The sequence below is a fragment of the Tachyglossus aculeatus genome, chromosome 7 (genome assembly GCF_015852505.1).
Source record: "Tachyglossus aculeatus isolate mTacAcu1 chromosome 7, mTacAcu1.pri, whole genome shotgun sequence".
In the NCBI taxonomy this organism is placed as follows: domain Eukaryota; kingdom Metazoa; phylum Chordata; class Mammalia; order Monotremata; family Tachyglossidae; genus Tachyglossus; species Tachyglossus aculeatus.
The window spans coordinates 37,805,949-37,830,337 of NC_052072.1; the positions used below are offsets into that span (position 1 = coordinate 37,805,949).

Below are 24,389 nucleotides of genomic sequence, written 5' to 3' on the forward strand. Positions count from 1 at the left end.
TAAGAGGTTGGGAGAGAACACTGTAAAAATAAACAGACGCATTCCCTGCCCACAACGAGCTTACAGTCTAGAAGGAGAGACAGCCATTAATATAAATAGATTATGGGTACGGACGCAAGTGCTGTGGGGCTGGGAGAGGGGATGAATAGAGGGAGCAAATTAGGACCTCTGATTCTAGACCTGTGCTCTTTCTACTAGTGCACACTGCTCTTCTATCTATGACCATTGAAGCCTTTATTAGTTTGAGAATGGAGACTGATTAAGAAACTTCCTGCAACTTAGTGTTTTTTTCCGACTCTTCTGTGATCAAAATCACTCAAAGTGGCTTTTTTTTTTGAAGTAGGCTCTTTTGAAAAATATTTTTGAAAGGTAAGGATTATATTGCTTCGTAATCAAGGTGGCACTGGATTTAAGAGGGACATCCAAAATTGGAGTAACTTCTCTTCAGTTATCCTTTCCAAATATCCTATGGTGTCTGTTGCTTGTCCCATTGACCCTTTGATCCCCTCTCTGTACATTTCCCCCCACTTTTTCTTCAACTGACCTGTGTCCTAGGGACATGTGGACAAAGAGTCTGGGGCATGTCTCCTTACCATCCGTTTCCCTGTCTCCCACCCAGATAGGGGACTCTTCACGGTGGGGAAAAGGAAAATGTAATTGCTTTATTGCTTTCTTTCCATCTTGCTCAGAAATGCGTAATGTTGTTTTTTAATCCTTTTTTGGGGGGACGGGGCCCTGGAGCTAGAGGGGGGAAGAAAAGGAAAGTAAAATTTGTCTGCTATGAGTGCAATTCTCAGTTCGAGAGCATTTCTGGTACTTTGAAGGTGTAATTTTTTCCCTGCTAAAAGTAATAAAAAAAAATTGATTCAGAGCAATCGGTACTGCTTTTTTTTTTAGATCAAATACTTGAATAGTGATGGTATTTTAGAGAAGCAGCGTGGCTCAGTGGAAAGAGCACGGGCTTTGGAGTCAGAGGTCATGGGTTCAAATCCAGGCTTTGCCAGTTGTCAGCTGTGTGACTTTGGGCAAGTCTCTTAACTTCTCTGTGCCTCAGTTACCTCATCTGTAAAATGGGGATTAAGACTGTGAGCCCCATGTAGGACAACCTGATCACCTTGTGACCTCCTCGGGGCTTAGAACAGTGCTTTGCACATAGTAAGTCCTTAACAAATGCTATTATTATTATTATTATTATTATTATTATTATTATTATTATTATTATTTAAGTGCTTACTCCTATGTGTCATACACTGTACTAAGCACTGGGGTAGATACAAGTTAATCACATTGGACACAATCCCTGTCCCACGTGGGGCTCACAGTCTTAAGTAAACGGTTTAATAAAACTCTTATAAAACAAATGTTTGGAATTTTCTGTTTTAAAAACCAGAAATATGGGGTTTAATAGAAATGATGAGCTTTGCCTTGACCGTGAATATGACAGTTGGACTTCTTCACTTTGAAATGGGAGAAGACAGACAGACTTTTCTTTTCAAAAAAAAAAAAATTGTCCTTGTTTTATCATTCAGATTCCAGAATCACTCAAATCACTGTTGTCTTTCAAGACCATTTTTCAGTTGTAAGTCACTTTCGTGAAAATTATCGACAAAAGTAACAGTTTACCATTTTGTATTCTAAAGCATTTTTTTTTTATCTTACCGATGTTCAAATTTTACAGTTTGGCCAAATGTCACAGGCTCTGCTAGCTTATTTTAAGTGTCCATCAAACAAATTTTTTTTAAACACAAATGCATTTCTCTTCCTTCTAGATGTTATCCTTTATGTATGCTCATCTGGCGTTCTTTCATCAGGGATACGATCTATTCAGTGAACTTAGTCCTTACATGAAGGATCTTGGTGCACAGGTAATTGAATTATATAGCATGACTCCTGGAGAATAGTGTGGCTGTATGTACTTGATTTTGAAAATTTGGGATGTATGAGATAACGTGTTCCCCAAATTGCAGCCGGTTGTCTAATTGTTTTAGAAGATGCATTGCGAAAAAGCCGATGCTGAAAAAATTGTCTTTTGCAAACGTACCTGGGACGATTTCAACAAATGGTTAACCTTTTCTCCACCTTCACTGCTTGGGACCAGAGGAAACTCCCTTAACAAAGTGCATTTCTGTTTGCCCATAATTCCAGTGGAAAGTTGATTTGACTTTGAGGTAGGAAGTGATCTTTGTTATACGTAGCCAAAGCCACAGTTAATTGTTCCTGATTTGTGTGTCGGTAGGGATCAGTTAGCAGTCGGGAGGTTAAGAGATTGAGGGTGGTGCGGAGAGGGAGCAGATGAGGGAAGAGACAGAAGTTTCTGTTTCCCGCTTGGATTTAAGGAGACAGTCAGAAAAAGAAACACAAAATAGCGAAAAGGTAAGGAAGCCAACACCATCACAAAGACTGACAGATATACTCTCACTCAGGAAATGGAGAGAAAACAGACATGGGGGGGAGGTCAAGCACATAATCACACTCACAGGGATATATATGAATGTTAGCCATTTTACGTGTGTTTTGGTAAAAATATTGAGGCCATGATACTGTAAAACCCAAATTCCCATCGCTGCACTGATGCCCTAAAATGGCTTTTGTTAATGTCTTATAAGAATGCCACGACTGCTGGTTCATAAAGCAGGCTTACTGTACTTTCATCGAAGCAGCATGGCGTAGCGGATAGGGATAGGCCTGAGAGTCAGAGGGTCATGGGTTCTAATTCTGGTTCTGCGATTTGTCTGCTGTGTGACTTGGGCAAGTCATTTTACTTCTCTGGGCCTCCGTTACCTCATCTGGAAAATGGGGATTGAGACTGAGCCCTACGCGGGACATTGTGTCCAACCTGATTCGCTTGTATCCACCCCAGTGCTTAGTACAGTGCCTGTCACATAGTAAGTGCTCAGTAAATATTATTATTATTATTACAGGTGACTTACCACAGATCATTTTTCTTTCACCTTTGCAAAAGCATGGATTCAGACACACCAGGATCAGACAGTTCCCTTGAAATATTGGCAAGAGTTTCCTGTTTCTGACCCTGGGACTCCCCTGGTACTCCCCTGTACGATCAAATGGGACTCTGTTATCTCACCTCTTCCCTGTACAAGTCCTGGACTCTGGATAAATGGGGGGAAAATAGACCCTTCCATTAAGAACCTTGCGGCTTCAGGGACTGAACTGTCTACCAGTGTTTAGAACAGTGCTTTGCACATAGTAAGCATTTAATAAATGCCATCATTATTATTATTATTACCTGAGTCCCCTTCCTGACCCCAGTGGCTGTGGAGTCAGAAATGGCAGCCAGATAAATTCCTCTTTTCCTCCTTTACATAGCACGTAAGCCGGAAACTGTTTCCCAAACCACAACCTTTTAGCCGAAGCGCACTATTGTAGGTTTTAAAGATATTTAAATTTTGTTTAACATGTTTAAATGAAAAATATTGTATAGGCTCTGCAATTTCCTGATTTCAGTACCCTATTTGGGATGGGGAGGGAGCAGGGTGCTGCAGCTTTTAGGCATATGACTTCCTCTAGGCATTAATGTTTTGGGAGATCAGCAGCACCAAATGATTGTAACTGCAAAAGAATTGAGGCCCTTGGTTTCATTTGCTCTTAAGCTAGTTACTTTCTAAAGCATTTCCGATAGCAAGGCAAAAAATAGTAAGAATCCTGGTAATGATGGAGGACTGGGACTTTTTTTGATACTTTAAGTAGGGCCTTGAGAACCTTCTGCGGCAGCTTCGTATTTTTCACGCAGTTGGTCCTGGCGTATCACTCGTTGAGGAGAACAAATGTGTGGTTAGTTACTCTGTGAAGACTTACAACTTCTAGAATGCCCTCCCAACTACATGGTTTGTTTTGTTGTCTTTCTCCCCGTTCTAGACTGTGAGCCCGTTGTTGGGTAGGGACCGTCTCTATATGTTGCCAACTTGTACTTCCCAAGCGCTTAATACAGTGCTCTGCACACAGTAAGCGCCCAATAAATATGATTGAATAAATGATTGACTGTGGAAGGAAGAGCTCCAAACTAAAGCCAGAAAATCGTAGCCATCGTTGACTGGGGGTGGGTTCATCCAGCCTACACCGAATATCTGATCTGACATGCTAGGTTCCCCAACGATTACATTCACGGTGAAGGAAAAAGCAACCATTTTCTGCTTACGATCGTTGTAACTGGGTCTTGCGGCTGTTGCGAGCTCCGACTGAACTGGAAGATTTTCAAATGGAAATAAGTAGAGAAGTTGTTTTGGAGGAATAAGCCTGTTGATTGCCCCCTTATTCCCAAGAGACAAGTCCATGTACTGACACCGGGTAAAGGGAGAATCCAGGTGACTGCTTGAAGAGTTCCAGGGAGGTTGTGCTTCTGGAATATCTGGCAGGAAAGGTACCAGTGAAATGACGAGTCCAGTTCCAAAGTGAACTCTTGGAAAAGTAAGTTCTGTTGGAAAAAGCAACCGTTTTCTGCTTATGATCGTTGTAACTGGGTCTTGCGGCTGTTGCGAGCTCCGACTGAACTGGAAGATTTTCAAATGGAAATAAATAGAGAAGTTGTTTTGGAGGAATAAGCCTGTTGATTGCCCCCTTATTCCCAAGAGACAAGTCCCTGTACTGACACTGGGTAAAGGGAGAATCCAGGTGACTACTTGAAGAGTTCCAGGGAGGTTGTGCTTCTGGAATATCTGGCAGGAAAGGTACCAGTGAAATGGCGAGTCCAATTCCAAAGTGAACTCTTGGAAAAGTAAGTTCTGTTGGAAAAAGCAACCGTTTTCTGCTTACGATCGTTGTAACTGGGTCTTGCGGCTGTTGCGAGCTCCAACTAAACTGGAAGATTTTCAAATGGAAATAAATAGAGAAGTTGTTTTGGAGGAATAAGCCTGTTGATTGCCCCCTTATTCCCAAGAGACAAGTCCCTGTACTGACACCGGGTAAAGGGAGAATCCAGGTGACTACTTGAAGAGTTCCAGGGAGGTTGTGTTTCAGGAATATATGGCAGGAAAGGTACCAGTGAAATGACGAGTCCAGTTCCAAAGTGAACTCTTGGAAAAGTAAGTTCTGTCCTTCAGATTTAATGAAGGAAACTCAGATGCCATTGATGTGTGGTCTGAACATTATCTAATGAACTAGAGACCCGGGGTATTGTCTTTGGTGACCACCAAATTCATTAGCTTAGGGAGACTTCTGGTGAGTAGAGACATAATGGCTTAGTGGCTAGAGCACGGGCCTGGGAATCAGAAGGTCATGGGTTCTAATCCTGCCTCTGCCACATGTCTGCTGGGTAACCTTGGGCAAGTCACTACCCTTCTCTGTACCTCAGTTACCCCCTCTGTAAAATGGGGAAGACTGTGAGCCTGACGTGGGACTGGATCTGTGTCCGACCCAATTTGCTCGTATTTATCCCCAGCGCTTAGAACAGTGCCTGGCACCTAGTAAGTGCTTAACAAGTACCACAGTTATTATTATTACTCTTAATGATGAATTGGCTAGAAAGCCTGCACCCTACGAGGGGAGCAGAAGCAGAGGAGGAGGCAGTGGGTAGAGGGTGGTTAGTACACTGCTGTACTCACGAAACACTCCATAAATACCGTTGTTCATCATCATCAGTGGCTTTATGGAGTGCAGAGCACTGTACTGAGTGCTTAGGGGAGTACAGTTCAGCCGAGTTGGCATTCATTCATTCATTCAGTTGTATTGAGCGCTTACTGTGTGCAGAGCACTGTACTAAGCACTTGGGAAGTACAAGTTGGCAACATATAGAGACGGCCCCTAACCAACAACGGGCTCACAGTCTAGAAGGGGGAGACAGACAACAAAACAAAACCTGTGGACAGGTTTCTTCCATATGCTTTGAACAATGCTCTGCATATAGCAGGCAAGCAATCAATCAATCACATTTAAAGAGCGTTTACTGTGTGCAGAGCACCGTATTAAGCATTTGGGAGATAAAATATAACAGAGCTGGTATGCACATTTCCTGCCCACAAAACACGTTCCCTGGCCCCCAACAAGCTTAATTGGCGGGAGGGAGGAGAAGAGGCCATGGGTGGGTGGATGAATGGAGGGAGGAGGAAGGAAGGAAGGAAGAAGAGTGAGGAGAGAGGAGTTGAAATTGAGCAGGCCAGAGGGCCAGACTCAGAATCCCCGGAGCCAGTTCAAAAGCTAAGGGACAGGAGAGTACAAAGCCACCCCTGGGGAACAAAGTCTGACGGTGGTGGAGGAGAAAGGGGTACAACAGGACAGCAGCCGGCGCAAGAGGACTGAAAGAGGTCATGAAAGACAGGGGAGCACATTAGAGACCCCAGAGTAGCAATGTTTGGGTGGGTCCTGATTATTTCTAATTGCATGGACATCCAGTCAATCAGTCGGTCATTTTTAGCAACTTACTGGGTGCAGAGCACTGTGCTAAATGCTTGGGAAAACAATACAGTTGGTAGACGCATTCCCTGCCCACAAGGAATTTATAATCCAGAGAGGGGGCCCGACATCAAGCACTTAGTACGGTGCTCTGCACACAGTAAGCGCTCAATAAATACAATTGAACGAATGAATGAAAATAAACCACGGATGTGTACATAAGTGTTGTGGGTCTGAGGATGAATGTCAAGTGCTTAAAAGATACAGATCAGATAATAGTAATAATGTTGGTATTTGTTAAGTGCTTACTATGTGCCGAGCACTGTTCTAAGCGCTGGGATAGATACAGGGTAATCAGGTTGTCCCACGTGGGGCTCGCAGTCTTAATCCCCATTTTACAGAGGAGGGAACTGAGGCCCAGAGAAGTTGTGACTTGCCCAAAGTCACACAGCTGACAAGTGGTGGAGCCAGGATTAGAACCCATGACCTCTGACTCCTAAACCCATGCTCTTTCCACTAAGCCATGCTGCTTCTCATGATAATGGCATTTATTAAGTGCTTACTATGTGCAAAGCACTGTTCTGAGCACTGGGGAGGTTACAAGGTGATCAGGTGACATCCCATGGGGAGCTCACAGTCTTAATCCCCATTTTACCGATGAGGTAACTGAGGCCCAGAGAAGTGAAGTGACTTGCCCGAAGTCACACAGCTGACAATTGGAGGAGCCGGGATTTGAACCCATGATGTCTGACTCCAAAGCCCCTGCTCTTTCCACTGAGGCACGCTGCTTCTCAAGTGTATAGGCAGTGCAGAAGGGAGAACAAGGGGAAATGAGGGATTAGATTAGTTGGGAAAGGCCTCATGGAAATGTGATTTTAATGGGGGTTGGAAAGTGGGTAGGGAGGTAGTCTGTTGTTTATGAAAGGGGGAGGGATTCCCAGGACAAAAGGAGGCCCGGGGCCGGGAAGAGGAGATTGAGTTTTAGTGAGTAGGTTGTTTGGAAATCAGTGAGGTAAGATAGGAGAGGGCAAATTGAGTCAGTGAATTAAAGTCAGTGGTAAAGAGTTTATGTTTGATACGGAGATAGATGGGCAATCAATAGAGGTCTTTGAGGAGTGGGGAAATATGGACTGATTTTTTTTATATTTATAAAAATGATTGTCAGTAGACTGAAGTGTTGACTGGCGAGGGAAGATACCGAAGACAAGAGACTGCAAGGAATTTAAAGTAGTCGAGGGGGATATGATGCATATCTGGTCAGCGTGGCAGTAATTTGGGTGGAGCGGTAACAGTAGGTTTTCGAGATGTTGTGAAGGTAGAACTGACAGGATTTGGTGACTTTAAATAAGTGGGCTGACAGAGAAAGTTGAGTTTACCATGCTAAGCTTTTGGGTTTGGAAGACTTGGAGGATAGTGGTGGTGTCTATGGTGGTGGGAAAGATGGGGGGAGGACAGGGCTTGGGTGGGAAGATGAATGCTGTTTTGTACATGTTAAATTTGAGGTGTTGGTGGGCCATTCAAATAGGGATGTCCTGAAGACAGGAGGGAGTTTCAAACTGCACAAGAGGAGAGAGATCAGGACTGGAGAGGTAGACTTGGGAATCATCTGCATAGAGTTGGTATTGCATTCATTCATTCAGTCGTATTAAGTGCTTACTGTGGGCAGAGCACTGTACTAAGCACTTGGGAAAGTATAATATAACAATAAAAAGGGACAGTCCCTGCCCACGATGAGCTCACAGTCTGGAGGAAACCATGGGAGCAAGAGAGAGAGAAAATGGAGAATAGAAGGGGATCCAGAACTGAGCTTTGAGGGACCTCCAGTGTTAGAGGGAGACAGATGAAGAGCCTATGAATGAGATTGAGAGGTGTAGCCCGAGAGAGAGGAGGAGAACCAGGAGAGGACAGTGTCATTCATTCATTCCGTCGCATTTATTGAGCACTTACTGTGTGCAGAGCACTGTACTAAGTGTCAGTGAAGCCCAGGGTGGATCATATTTCATGGTCCCAACAGCGATAGATGATACCCTTCACATTCATAAGGAATCGTCTTCGGGGGTGCCGCCTCACACAGCCGTCCCTGGCAAGGAAACGGTACCTTCCTTTCCTTGGAGTCAGAGGTCAGAGGTTCAAATCCTGCTCCTGCAATTGTCAGCTGTGTGACTTTGGGCAAGTCACTTCTCTGGGCCTCAGTGACCTCATCTGTAAAATGGGGATTAAGACTGTGGGCCCCCTGTGGGACAACCTGATCACCTTGTATCCCCCCCAGCGCTTAGAACAGTGCTTTGCACATAGTAAGCGCTTAACAAATACCATCATTATTTATTATTACTTTAAAAAGCTCTCTGCAACCTGACTTGTTAGGACGGATGTGCTTGGCATGGATCAGCTTCACTGATCTGCCATTTGCTTCCTATCCATGGCAGCTGCCCTGAGGTGGTTGTTATGGTCACGTGCCATCCTAGCAACCGCCTGCCAGGAAACGGGTTCCACCGAGGGGCTAGGCACGGCAACTTTTACCCCACATATGCCGGCACCTGCCATGAAAAGGAAGTGACATTTCCAGTGGTGTGAAAGAACCAACAGCAGCCACATAATCATGGTCACACATTCTTCTCCCCCATCCTTGCCTTGCCATCAATCCATTCCTTCGTCTCCAAACGTTCACATACATTCCCTCCACCTCCCCTCCTCTCCCCCCACCCCAAAACACACACACAAAAACACACACACACACCCACTCCCTCTAGCCTGTAAGGTCATTGTGGACTGGCAATGTGTTGTTATATTATACTCTCCCAAGTACTTAGTATAGTGCTTGTGCACACAGGAAGTGCTCAATAAATGTGATTGAATGAACACCCTTATCTCCCATATAATAATAATAATAATAATGGCATTTGTTAAGCGCTTACTATGTGCCGAGCACTGTTCTAAGCCCTGGGGATGATACAACTTCAGCAGGTTGTCCCACGTGGGGCTCACAGTCCCCATTTTACAGATGGGGTAACTGAGGCACAGAGAAGTCAAGTGACTTGCCCGAAGTTGCACAGCTGATCGGTGGCGGAGCCGGGATTAGAACCCATGACCTCTGACTCCCAAGCCCGGGCTCTTTCCACTGAGCCACGCCTCATTTCACTAATAATTATTTTTAAAGTATTCTTAACTTCTTAGTTTACTGAAAATATAGTTTACCTATAATGCAGCCTTGCGGTTAGCATTTAAAGGAAAAAATACAATGAGCATGTGTAATGAGCAAGCAGAATTCTGATTTTCAAGGGAAAACAATTATTCTTAGTCAAAGACAAATTCTTGTTCTAACTCGTCACCAAATTACTCTTCTTATTTAACAGTCTGTGTGTTCATTTTATATACCCCACACAACTATATACACCCAAATATCCATATATACCTGATACACATTCACCATCTATTTCTATATAGGTGGAATGTTCCTCTTTCATTGACAATCGGCAGGTAGCCAAGCAAATGCATGCCAAAATAAGCTGTAATCAAAACGTATGCCTGCATGTATGTACATGTGTGTTTGTGTATGCCCATCCCCCGTCACCTTGTACATACGTTTATGCAAGTAACTGTGCAAAAATGTCGTAATATTTTTAGAAAAAAGAGAAGGAAAGCCAAGAAGAAATGTTGGGAAGATGGATGTCTACTAACATTTATATACGGATGTAACGCCCATACAAATTTTGCTATGACCACAAATGATAAAAGCATGGTGAACCTGATTGGGACCAGACCTGGAGATTTTTAAGAGATTTTAAGAATTACAGTGTTAAAGCAATAATCTTGAAATTTTTCACCCAAGAAATGTTCACTGGTTTTATCGCTCTTTAGCCAGTGATTTTTAGGGAGGGTGAGTTTTACTTGCCTTTTAGATTTGGTTATAGCCCAAATAAAGAAGTTTCGGGATTGAGAAATCACCGACTTGGCCTCGTCTGTTATTTTTTCAAGCAATGTACGAGTTGATCACTCGTGTGAAGTCCCTCTATTCTAGAGGATAACATCCCTGAATCTAGCTGCTGATGCGACATTTGTTGAGGGGCCACTAGAACTTCTACCACAGAATGAGTCATCATCAATCGTCATCATCAATCGTCTTTATTGAGCGCTTACTGTGTGCAGAGCAGTGTACTAAGCGCTTGGGAATTACAAAGTGGCAACATATAGAGACAGTCCCTACCCAACAGTGGGCTCACAGGCTAAAAGGGGGAGACAGAGAACAAAACCAAACATACTAACAAAATAAAATAAATAGAATAGATATGTACAAGTAAAATAAATAGAGTAATAAATATGTACATACATATATACAGGAGTCATGTTGTTGTTCTGAGGCTGCAGGTGTCATCCGTGTGGTGCACTTTAATGGCCCCTGTCACACATCCCTGTTCTTGGAAAATGGCCTCCTTAGATCTTAGAGGAACTGGCTCTTTTATTTGGGTTTTCATATCAGAAGAATCTGTCCTCTAGCTTGAATGGGTGCAAAGTGAGTCAAACCAGGACTTCACCTGTGAGGTTAAGCCTCTGTGATTTCAGTGAAGTGATACCGCAATTCGATTTTATAAACCGAACTCTTTAATGCAGTACATTTTCTTTCAATACGTAGAAAGGCTAAGAATGTTCTTTTTCTTTTAGCTGGATCAACTGGCCGTGGATGCAGCAAAGGAGAAGAGAGATATGGAGCAGAAGCATTCCACCATCCAACAGAAGGTACTGGGGAGAAAAAAGGATTATCCGCATTTTGCACTACGGTTTAGTATCCTCTTGGTATCTGAGCATTCTTCCTTTGAAGATGCCTGGATAGCTGTAGGCCTTTGCCGTGAAATCGATCATGAATGTAAGAAAGCAACCCCTGGCTGCTGGAATTGTACTACCGTGCAAAAGCTAAACTCCGTTAGGGGGTTATTTCCCATTGTTGCTTTCATTGTAGTCTGTAACCGGCCACATTTAAATATCAACAGCACAGAATCCATCTCTCAAACTTCACACTGGATTCAGTTGCTCAGAGCATCGTGATGCCATCGGGATTTTTTTCTTTGTCTTGGAGAGTCAGGGCCAGAAAATGAGCTTGCCATTGTGGGTTTGGAAGCTCTTCGTATTTCAGAAAGCAGCTAAAGAAATCCTGCTGAAACCTGACCTTATTAAACTTGCAGGGAAGCAAGGGCTGAAAAGTATTCTTTCAAGGGACTTCTCTGGGCGTAATCCATTTACAACATGAGTGATGCAGAAGCGATAGAAAACCATTTTTCAGATGAGAAATCTGCTTTGAAATAAGGATGAATAGAATTTAAGTTAAAAGATGAACTTTGGAGAGGGGAATATGTTTCGGTATTCATTTCTGCTTCATTCCTCTGGACTTCTGCATCTGTTTGTATCATTATGCCTAAAGAAGTAACAAAGTGCATCTTGGACAGGCAGTCTCTTCCTGGGGCCTGCCAAGAAGTCAGTGATTGCAGTCAGAATGATCCAGTTGCTGCCAGAATTGAAATGCTATATAGAAATAATACTGAAATTACATTTCATTTGGATGAAAAAATTCAATTAGGGGGCCTTGTAGGATTTTGGGGTTTAGAAAAATTGTACCCAAAAAGTGTGTCCGATATTTCAGGGTGGTGTTAAAGAATATCCACTATGATGGAGTATATACACAATTCAATAAATACTATGGAAACTTTTTTTGAGGGAAAATTTTGCTTAAATAGTGTTCGCCTCTCTAACTTAATGTACTCTGAAAAGCTAATGGTCTGGTTTGATTACAGTTACAGGAATGGACATGCTGTGTAGAAAGTTCCAAAATGAACACACAGACTGTTAAATAAGAAGAGTAATTTGGTGACGAGTTAGAACAAGAATTTGTCTTTGACTAAGAATAGTTGTTTTCCCTTGAAAATCAGAGTTCTGCTTGCTCATTACACATGTTCATTCTGTTTTTTTCTTTAAATGCTAACCGCAAGGCTGCATTACAGGTAAACTATATTTTCAGTAAACTAAGAAGTTAAGAATACTTTAAAAATAATTATTAGTGAAATGAGGCGTGGCTCAGTGGAAAGAGCCCGGGCTTGGGAGTCAGAGGTCGTGGGTTCTAATCCCGGCTCTGCCACTGATCAGCTGTGCAACTTCGGGCAAGTCACTTGACTTCTCTGTGCCTCAGTTACCTCATCTGTAAAATGGGGATGAAGACTGGGAGCCTCACGTGGGACAACCTGCTGAAGTTGTATCATCCCCAGGGCTTAGAACCGTGCTCGGCACATAGTAAGCGCTTAACAAATGCCATTATTATTATTATTATTATACCTTTATGGAAGTGGTAATATTAGTTGTGGCACTATCAAAATAGCCCCTCGGCTTTTTAATCTATTCTTTATAAATGTGAAGTGAATTGCTTTCTTGATACCAGATGTCATTCTACAGTAACCCTGTTCAGTGTTATTCCAGAACAAAAATATAAGTTGCACTTGAAAAACAATGTACTTTTTGACATTAATCCAGAAGTGACCTTTAGGAAATGGTATCGGCTCTTATTTTGCTTACAGTTTGCAGCGTGTGTGGTTATTTGAACCCGTGGCCCAGGTTTCAGAATGTCATCTCTTAGGTTTTGTTCAGAAGAGTGCATTTTAGGAACAAACAAGAAACGTGCCTACAGTAGAGAAATATTTTTCAGTTTCTAGGTTCTTTCTATCGGCACATTAAGCTACCCCGGGTCCCTGATTTCTATTGTACTCTGTTACAGTCCTTAGATTAAGGAATCTGGGGATGAATTAATCCTATTCTTTAAGGATTTAGTGACAATCTGGAGAGAACACGGGCCTGGAAATCAGAAGGACCTGGGTTCTAATCCTGTCTCTGCCGCTTGTCTTCTGTGTGACCTCGGGCAAGTCGCTTAACTTCTCAGTGGCTTAGCTACCTCATCTGTGAGAATCAGGACTGTGAGCCCCATGTGAGACAAGGACTGCGTCCAACCTGATGAGCTTCTATCTACTCCAACATTTATTACAGTGCCTGGCATGTAGTAAGCGCATTAATAAATACCATAAACATGAAAAATAAAAACAAATTTTCCCCCCCTCTAACCTGAGAGCTCATTGTGGGCAGGGATTATCTCACTTTATTGCTGTATTGTATTTTCTAAAGCGCTTAGTACAGTGCTCTGCAAACAAGTAAGCTCTCCCTAAATCATCAATCGTATTTATTGATGTATTCGTATTCAATCGTATTCAAATATGATTGAATGAATCGTATTCAATCGTATTCAGATATGATTGAATGAATAAAATTTTGGTCTTGTGACCTGTAGGCTAGGGGAAACAGGGAAACATTGTTCAATAGAGAGTGATTTCATTTGAAAATGAGAATAATTAACAGTTTCAGTCTTGAAGAATGTGTTGCTATGTGAGATCACTTGGCCTTGAAACAATTAATATTTGAATAATTGGAGTGTAGACACTATAATCATAGCTCTTTAAAGTACACTACAAATGACCTAATAGTGATCAATGTACAAGAATGCAATAATACATTTTTTTTTTCACAACTAAGTCCTAGTTAGCCCGGTATTCAGTTGCACATTTGTGGCATTTTTAGAAGGTAATATCTTTCCACTTGTGCGGTGATGTCTACCTAGATTCAGATAGATATCCAGATAGAGATATTTTCTCTCCGCTGACCCCTGTTCTCTGCCCAGATCCTTTATAGGTAGGTAAAATTTCTTTAGAGCGTCTAATCAGTATACCATAGATCTGTTAAGCTCTTTGGTCCCCAATAAACTATCCTCAACTACCCTTTTCTTCCGTACTTTCTGAAGGTACTGTCAGCAAATATTCTGTCCTTTATATTTTTAATATTCCTTACCCACTCCTTCGTACCTTAAATTGACTCTAGTATTGGGAAACATGCTGAAGGTAATTAAAAAACGAAAGGAGAATCCTCTAACTTATGAAACGCTTGAAATCTAAAAAGTGAGTTGGATAAAACTTTTCAATAAAATAGGTCTTTGCATTGATCTAAGGAATAAATATAAAGGAAAAAAAAACAGGAGGACAGTGTAGAAGTTATGTAGCAAATGTTAGAGAAGTCTTGTTTTGTATTGAGTATTCTTCAGTGAATTCCTCCCAGGCAACCGGGTGAAATTCTAGACTGCAGCTCGTTGTGGGCAGGGAATGCCTGCCATTATATTGATATAATATATATTATAGTCTCCCAAGTGCTTAGTACAGTGCTCTGCACACCGTAAGTGCTCACTATATACAATTGATTTGATAACGGCCAAATCCCGTTAGAGCTGTTAAACCATGAATGCTTTTTGCATAAACCTAGCAGCCCCCGAATTATTTTAAATTAAGGGTGCTTCTTCCCTTAGATTTTGGGGTGAGGTGAGGAAAGTAGGGACTTCACACGTTATTCCCACTTAAATTTTCTTGATCAATTTTTGCTCCTTTAACCCACTGAATTGGAGGTGTAATAGGATTAGTAATAATGAGCCAAGTTGTTTCTGTGTGAAACACCCTGCTACGTGTGCTGGGATAATTACAGGGTAAACCCTATAGACACACCAGTCTAACCAGAATAAACACAGTTTCAGCTTACAACCGGAGTGGGGTCAGCAGACAGATAGTGGAGAACAGAACAACACAAAGTTACAAAATCAGCAACCCAAGATAACAGTGATAACAGAGTGGCTGTGCCCAGTTCTTGGAGAAGGGAATCTTTCGCAGTCCTCTTGGCTCCAACCACAGCTTCCCTGGTGTTTTGACCAGTTCTTAAGTCGATTTCCACCCAGAGTTGTCAGGAGGAAGTTCGGCTGAATGGGCATTAAGTAGCTGTAGGGACCCAGGCCTGGTGGACATATTATTAATAATAACATCATCAATAATAATTAATAATAACAATTATTATTATTATAATATTAATAATATTATTGATAATTATAATAGTAATAATATAATACTATTATCAATAATAATAGTAGTAATATTATTATTATTAATAGTAATAATAGCATTTGTTAAGCACTTACTATGTGCAGAGCACTGTTCTAAGTGCTGGGGGTCAAGGTGATCAAGTGGTCCCACATGGGGCTCACAGTCTTAATCCCCATTTTGCAGATGAGGTAACTGAGGCTCAGAGAATCAATCGTATTTATTGAGCGCTTACTATGTGCAGAGCACTGTACTAAGCGCTTGGGAAGTACAAATTGGCAACACATAGAGACAGTCCCTACCCAACAGTGGGCTCACAGTCTAAAAGGGGGAGACAGAGAACAGAACCAAACATACCAACAAAATAAAATAAATAGGATAGAAATGCACAAGTAAAATAAATAAATAAATAAATAAATAGAGTAATAAATATGTACAACCATATATACATATATACAGGTGCTGTGGGGAAGGGAAGGAGGTAAGATGGGGGGATGGAGAGGGGGACGAGGGGGAAAGTCAGAGAAGTTAAGTGACTTGCCCAAGGTCACACAGCAGACATGTGGCGGAGCCGGGATTCGAACCCGTGACCTCTGACTCCAAAGCCCATGCTCTTCTCCACTGAGGCACGCTGCTCCTCTCATAATGGTATTTGTTAAGCGCTTACTATGTGCAAAGCACTGTTCTAAGTGCTGGGGAGGTTACAAGGTGATCAGATTGTCCCACGGGGGGCTCACAGTCTCCATCCCCATTTTACAGATGAGGGAACTGAGGCCCAGAGAAGTGAAGTGACTTGCCCAAAGTCACACAGCTGACAATTGGCAGAGCCTGGATTTGAACCCATGACCTCTGACTCCAAAGCCCATGCTCTGTCCACGGAGCCACGCTGCTTCTCTCTCGCGCCTGTCGGGGTTCTTGCCTTCATTCTAGGGGGAAGCAGGGAGGCTGGACCAGTCGTTGTGGACTACTGTAGATTTTCTTATGTCTCTCTGTTTTTTTCTTTCCAAGAAAGAAAATATGTGAATCCCATTATTGGGTAGTAGGGGTAATGGCACTTATTGAATGCCTGATGTGTTCAGCGCACTATACTAAGTGCTTGGGAGGTGCACTAGTAGTAATCTGTCTCTGATAGTGTCAACAGGATGACACATAAAGGAATAAATAGGACGATTGTCCTCCCTTATTCCCATCTTTCTGGTTGGGAATATGTCTTCCAACACCCCTATAAACCTATATGTTGCCCACTTGTACTTCCCAAGCGCTCAGTACAGTGCTCTGCACACAGTAAGCGCTCAGTAAATACGATTGAATTGAATTGAACCTGTGAGCCCACTGTTGGGTAGGGACTGTATATTTTTCCAACTTGTACTTCCCAAGTGCTTAGTACAGTGCTCTGCACACAGTAAGCGCTCAGTAAATACGATTGATTGATTGATTGATTGAACCGTTTCTTTCCCCCAGCGTATTATGCATTTCTTATAAGTGGATTATTCAACCCCTCCTTGAACCTATTTGTAATAACGATGATGGTGATCGTATTTAACCCGTGCTGCGTGTCAAGCACTGTTGAAGTGCCGGGGTGGATACAAGCTAAACTGGTTGGATGCAGTCCCTGTCCCACATGGGGCTCCCAGTCTTAATCCCCATTTTACAGATGAGGTAACTGAGGCACAGAGAAATAAAGTGACTTGCCCGAGGTCACAACAGCGGGCAAGTTTGGCAGAGGTGGGATTAGAACCCAGGTCCTTCTGACGCCCAGGCCTGTGCTGTGTACACAAGGGCATGTTGCTTTATGAAGTGTTTCCTTGGGGAATTATATACGTATGCTCTATATAGACTATAAACTCCTTGTGGGCAGGGAATGTTTCAGTGTTACTGTCACATTGTACTCTCCCAAGCCCTTAGTACAGTGCTCTGCACACGGTGAGCACTCAGTAAATGTGATTAATATGCTTACCCATTGTTTGGAAACTGCACTATCCCTCAGATGATATGAATTGCCTTTCTCTTTACTTTCACTCTGTCGGGTTTCCCTTGGTGACCTGAAACTGCATGTGATTTTGCTGGCGCAAACACAGTCACGCTATGTAGCGGCAAGCTCTTCGTTTTGTGTTTTTGTTGGCGTTTTGAAGGCTGCTACTGCACTTTAAAACCAACAATTTCAGGGTTCTGTAATAAGTGATTTCCCAGGAAAAATTAAACTCATCCCAAAAACCTTACCTCTGCTGGACTTCCTAGTGAATTACTCAACCAGACCAACTGAGGGGAGTTGACATCTCACAGTGCTACTGACAGTAATTTAGCGTTTACTCTTAATTCCAGTTAACATTTCTTGCTCAATTGTGCTTATGAAGTTTTTAATTCAATCTGATCTCAATATTTTTATTTAAGAATGGTCAACTACAAGGATTTCCATGTACTTCTTGTTTGCTACCATAGCAGTTTTTTTCAGTGTTTTTTAAGTGCATACTATGTGCCAAGCACATAGATACCAGGTAATCAGCTTGGATATAGTCCATGCCCCGCAGACTTTACAGACGAGGTAACTGAGGCACAGAGAAGTGAAGTGACTTGACTCTAGACTGTAAGCTCATGGTGGGCAGGGAATGTGTCTGTTGTTGTACTTTCCCAAGTGCTTAGTACAGTGCCCCCCACACAGCAAGCACCCAGGAAATACGATTGACAGGGTCGCGCAGCAGACAAGCGGCAGTGCCCGGATTAGAACCCAGGCCCATGCTGCTAGGCCAGGCTGCTTTCATTCATTCAGTTGTATTTATTGAGCGCTTAGTGTGTGCAGAGCACTGTACTAAGCGCTTGGGAAGTACAAGTCGGCAACATATAGAGATGGTCCCTACCCAACAACGGGTTCACAGTCTATAAGGACGTCAATCAGTCAATCAATCGTATTTATTGAGCGCTTACTGTGCGCAGAGCACTGTACTAAGCGCTTGGGAAGTACAAGTTGGCAACATATAGAGACAGTCCCAATGCCGTATACATCGTCCAGCACATACAGTGGCAACTCCCCTCTCCTAGCACTTGCCCGACCTTTGATGAAGAATCTCAGTCTGCGTGACTCTTGGCTCTGGCTGTTGTACAGTGTGAGATGGTCAGCGGAATGGATGAGGTTCTTGACTCTGCTGCTCAGGAAATGGGTCATCCTACAATCAGACGGGCCATTTATCCGTTTGGCTGTTTGAAGAAGACCCATTGAGGCGGCGAAGGAGAACTGTACTAAACCAAAGGCCCCCGCGGTCTCCCTTTGGCCATGTGCTTTGCTCCCTGCCCCCGGCTTCTGAGCACACACCTGGCTGGATCCTGGATGGGATGGGAGGGACTGAGGCTCGGCCATCCAATCAATCAATCAATCAATTGTATTTATTGAGCACTTACTGTGTGCAGAGCACTGTACTAAGCGCTTGGGAAGTACAAGTTGGCAACATATAGAGACAGTCCCTACCCAACAGTGGGCTCACAGTCTAGAAGGGGGAGACAGAAAACAAAACCAAACATATTAACAAAATGAAATAGAATAGATATTTACAAGTAAAATAAATAGAGTAATAAATATGTGCAAACATATATACATATATACAGGTGCTGTAGGGAAGGGAAGGAGGTAAGACGGGGGGAATGGAGAAGGGGACGAGGGGGAGAGGAACGGCCTTACCTCCTTCCCCTCCCCACAGCACCTGTATATATGTATAATAATAATAATAATGGTATGTATTAAGCGCTTACTATGTGCAAAGCACTGTTCTAAGCGCTGGGGAGGTTACAAGGTGATCGGGTTGTCCCATGGGGGGCTCACAGTCTTACTCCCCATTTTACAGATGAGGGAACTGAGGCCCAGAGAGGTTAGGTGACTTGCCCAAAGTCACACGGCTGGCAAATGTATATATGTATGTATGTTACATGTACATGTATATACGTTTGTATGTATTTATTACTCTATTTTATTTGTACATATTTATTCTATTTATTTTATTTTGTTAATATGTTTTGTTGTCTGTCTCCCCCTTCTAGACTGTGAGCCTGCTGTTGGTAAGGGACCGTCTCTATATGTTTCCAACTTGTACTTCCCAAGCGCTTAGTACAGTGCTCTGCACACAGTAAGCGCTCAGTAAATACGATTGAAAGTGAAAAGTGAAAGGGAGACCCCGTTTTAGTCCAGCAGGTTTTTGTCACTCCGAGTTTCAGAGATGACAGGTATGTGAAAGTACCCTTTAGCTGCCTAGCCTTCCACATCAGTTGTTTCACCACTTAATAGTGGTGTTGATTACGTGCACATTATATTGAGAAGCAGCGTGGCTTAGTGGAAAGAGCCCGGGCTTGGGAGTCAGACGTCATGGGTTCTAATCCCGGCTCAACCACTTGTCAGCTGTGTGACTTTGGGCAAGTCACTTCACTTCTCTGGGCCTCAGTTCCCTCATCTGGAAAACGGATCAAGACTGTGAGCTCCAAATGGGACAACCTAATAACCTTGTATCTATCCCAGCACATAGCACAGTGCTTGGCACATAGTAAGCACTTAACAAATACCAACGTTATCATTATTATTATTATCATGTGCCTACTATGTGCCAAGCACTGTTCTAAGTGCTGGGCAAGATACAAGGTAATCAGGACAGATAGTCCCGAATGCACAGGCGAAGAAGTGACTAGTAGTGAATCCCCGTTTTGTGAGTGAGGAAACAGAAGTACAGAGAAGTTGTGAATTTTTTTATTTTTTATTTTTTGGATTTAAGCACTTACTCTGTGCCAGGCACCGTGTTAAGTGCTGGGATAAATGCGAGTTAGGACACAGTCCTTTTCCCACATTGGACTTTGTCCTCATTTTACAGATGTGATAACTGAGGAACCAAGAAGTTAAGTGACTTGCCCAAGGTCACACAGCAGACTGGTGGCAGAGCTGGGATAAGAATCCAGGTCTGTGCACTATCCGTTAAGCCCCGCTGCTTCCCCATGGTCACATAGGAGGCTTCAAGTGGTGTAAAACACGCACTATAATTTTAGCTTTTGAAAAACTCTAATTTTGCCACCCCGCAATAGGTTAAATCCTTTTCATGACTATTTACTAGTATATTATAGGTCTTTAAACCCTACTGATACAGTACCTTGCTTTGGTATTGTGTTAGCAGAAAATATCAGCAGGTTTAAGGAAGGTTTAAATAAATTCTCGTCTGGTTTAATAGAGGGAAAAGTGAAGGGATATTAAGAGAGTTCATTCCAACCCTGAGGATCGAAGTGCAGAAAGAGAATATTATTCTTCCGTGGTATACTAGTACTGTGATCTTACTAAACTAAATGATTTTTATGCTAAACAGGTTTACCAATCACCCTGACAAATGTTGTTCTAAGCAACAGTAAGGGAGACTTCATAAGGTAGTTTAATTTCCACATGACTCTTGTAAACGGCAAGTTACTCTGGAAAAGAGCAGTTTGTTTTTCCTAACTCCCTGTAGTGAGTCACTCACATTTTTCCCCCCAAGTCATGATATTTGTTGGGTCATCTTGGTTTTTATTCTGAAGCCAAAAGACAAAAGTTGCTCTATTTGGCTCTTTTCTTCTGTTCCACCACAAGTTGCTTGCTGCTGTGCAGTCCTTTTTCGTTGATGAATTGAATTTTGTTTGATGAATACAGTCAGTGGACACGTTCAATTTTCTTGTGACCCCCTGTCCGTGTTTTGACCTAGCTGTAGGTGATTTGCCGGGGGAAAAAAATGGGCAGATACGTTTTTGTTAAATGGCCACCCAAGCCCAAGAGTCTTCTTCTTCCAGCACACGCTGATGTCTGAACTGAAAGAGCACGGTAAATTATTTTAGTTAATAAGATCGGCTGCGCCACTGTATTTAATTAAAGGGGCCCAGCCACTGTCAGAGCCCTGTTTGCCGTTCGAACTGAAACAGGAGCAGTAGGAGGCTATCAACAGAATGCTTGGATCGTTTACATTAATACAGGGCAACAAAGATATGGGTAGCATTTCACTTTGCCCGACAGTTGCGATGTCCAGAAGGGCTTAATGAGCCGAGAGGAAAATCTGACACGAAAAGGTTCTCGAATGGGTAGATAGAATCGAGAGGGAAGGACCCGCTTTTCTTCGGTAAAGAAAATACAGCTTTCAGAAGGAATTGCAAGATGCAAATCTTCAGCAGATTTCATTATGTTTGGGAACCGGTAAGTCAGAGAGAAGATTTAACGTCCTCTTAGAATAAAAATTACCAGACAGGGGAGATGATTCTTGAAAAATATGCAAGAAGGAACGATATGGGAAGATTTTAGCTCATTCGTTCCAAGTGTTTCTGCTTATGAGTTAAGCCTTTTTCTACTTACTGATGTTTCAGAGGAACACTCGATCCTTTTCCTTTTCCAATTTGCATTTGGTATGTGAAGGAAAATGGCTTAATAAAATGTGGGCATTGGGTTTGTGGATTTTAGAGATATGCACAGGATGTAAATTATGATGCAAAACCGAATCTATAAAAACGCAGCCATTTTAATTTAGGGCAGAATAATTTGATTTACTATGAACAATTACATTTTTTCAGTCAGAAACATGACTCAGTTTTTACTTTACTCCACAGACTTGAAAAATACCTTTAAAATACTTTTTGACCATGGTAAATCCATTCTGTCCTCCCTTTTGGGATTATTTTAAGAGTCTTGAAAAGCGCTTCCCTTTCATCAGGTTTACAGTGGCAAATGAGCTAGAAATTCGCAAATTGTTCTGTATATATTTCAGAGCTCCTTTTGGGAGTGTATTGTATTCCTGTGGGAATTTGTGTTCGAGGCCAAGAAATAAAGACTTTTGCAGCTTTTTCCCAACCCGCAAAGGCAATGATTTAAAGTTTATGCTGTGTTTCCTCTCCCCGACCGCCAAGATAATCTCGTTGAACATGAGTCTGTGTCCCACATAGGCCTCACAGTCTTAATCCCCATTGTACAGATGAAGTGACTGAGGTAGAGTGAAGTGACTTGTCCAAGGTCACACACCAGGCAAGTGGCAGAACTGGGATTAGAACTCAGGTCCTCTGCCTCCTGGGTTCTTGCTCTTCCACTAGCCCTCACCGTTCACCTCTTTCCTTCGAAGATATTACTTTGTCAACCCTGCCACACTCTTAGCCTGCCTACACATATCAAAATATGGATGGACCAACATGCAGTTATTCTGATACTTCATCCTGGAGTCTTAACTCTGCCACGTATCTGGCTCTTGTTCTTCATACCACTTCCACTCTTTGTAAATAATTTCGTATTTCTGTCTCTCCCATTAGATTGTGAGCTCCTCGTAGGCGGGGAATGCTTGTTTTACTTCGGTTGTACTTTTCTAAGCATGTTGTACAATGCAGTGTCATTATCTCCATCACTGCTACTACTAATGGTGTATATATAGGTATATATTTATGGTGTTTAAATGCTTATTATGTGTCAGGCCCTGAACTAGGTACTGGGATCAATGCAAGCAAATTGGGTTGGACACATAGTCCCTGTCCCACATGGGGCTCACAGTCTTAATCCCCATTTTGACAGATGAGACCCAGAGATATGAAGTGACTTGCCCAAAGTTTCACAGCAGACAAGTGGCAGAACTGGGATTAGAACCCAGGTCCTTCTGACTCCCTGGGTCATGCTCTGTCCACTAGGCCATGCTACTTCTAGACAATAAGACAATAAGGTGGGTTCTTTTATTTTTTAAGAAAATGCAAATATTTCCCTGTTGACAGTCTTAATAACATGTATGTTCAGTACTTTGCACACAGTAAACACATAGTAAATAGTATTGCTAATACATGTATCTGCTCTAAGAGAGTTAGACCCTGAAGACAGAATAATTTATTCGGCAGCTTCAGCAAATCAGTTCCCAAGAACACCACATTTGCAATTTTTGTGTTAAAAAGCGACATGTTCCATTATGTTGGGAAAGCTGGAACGTTCTCAGCTAGTATTAGGCTTCTAACCAACTCCCACTTCCAAGGCTGTCCCACCCCGTGGTCAAAAAGAGGATCCAGGCTTTCCAGATCTCCCAAGCAACCCAGATTTAGAGCTGAGGTAGCTGAAATGGAAATTGCACACTTTTTTCATCATTGATTTTCATTTTTTGCTTTTGTAATTTTATAAACTGCAGTAAGTTCATGGAAAGATTGCAAGCAAAGGGCCATGGCTTTCCTTCCTGGGGATAAAAGAAAGAAACTTTAAAGAGACATGTTTTTAGGAATGAGGCCCCATTATATTATAGGTTATTTTAATAGCAGTACAATCATGAATTTCAGACTAAATTTCTTTTCTGTTTGTATTTTTTTCTCACCTCTCCCTTCCATTTATCGAAAGAGGAGAAGAGTCCAGGGTTTTAAAAAAGAATCTTAGGACAGCACTGGGGTGAAATGGAAAGCAAATTTATGGCGACAGATCTTGTGGAAGAATCTTTTAGATTGCTTTACTGTGGCTGAATTTCTGTGAAAGAACACTGACCTTTCTGTGGGTGAAGGGCAGTAATGATGGCTTTTCTTACAAAGAGGAGACATCAATGATTGATAGAGCAGGCATAAATGATTGATTCTGTTGTTGAAGAAAAGTTGTGCCACTGCTTATGCCCTTCCTTCAGGCTGCTTTTGAATGGTTCAAAGTTAGCTACACAAAAGTTCCTGTTTCATTCCCAATTTTAGGAGAAGCTCAGTAGTACCCACCCAGATCAGGTGATCAGAAAACCTTAAGCTAACTGAATTATAAAGTTCTAGTCCTTGAACAGAAATGTTGCCAGCTTTCAGCTTTCAACTTTAGAAAGAATGACTTGAACGTTTGTGCTCTGTGAAAGGAGGGAATGAAACAGAGATGTTTGCAGATTAAAGAACCAATTCTGTGTTTCACAAAGCTGCAGATATTTTCTTCTCATTTCGTATTTGAATTAAATAATATGTATGACTCAAAGAGTCGAAAAATCCAGAGCTCCCTCAAAATTCAGACAAAATAAAAGTCACTCAATTGTAGTTAGCCTATAAAATGTAGAGGAAGCTGTTATTACCTGCTATCTGAAATTGTCTGTTTCAGAAGAACAAAAACTGAAACCCCAGGTACTATAGAGATGAAAAATAGATAATCATGTCCTG

General features: G+C 42.2%; 1 protein-coding gene across 6 annotated transcripts in view; it reads left to right on the plus strand.

Annotated features, from left to right (window-relative positions):
* ACAP2 (ArfGAP with coiled-coil, ankyrin repeat and PH domains 2) overlaps positions 1-24,389 on the plus strand; it is a 154,756-nt gene that overhangs the window by 83,322 nt on the left and 47,045 nt on the right. For 4 of the 6 annotated variants that reach the window (XM_038749263.1, XM_038749265.1, XM_038749266.1 and 1 more), the window contains exons 8-10: positions 1,770-1,865; positions 11,005-11,079; positions 12,324-12,335. In XM_038749263.1, the coding sequence (XP_038605191.1) occupies positions 1,770-1,865; positions 11,005-11,079; positions 12,324-12,335 (183 nt within the window). The remainder of the gene's footprint in view (positions 1-1,769; positions 1,866-11,004; positions 11,080-12,323; positions 12,336-24,389) is intronic. The other 2 variants (XM_038749264.1, XM_038749267.1) reach the window with 1 other exon arrangement.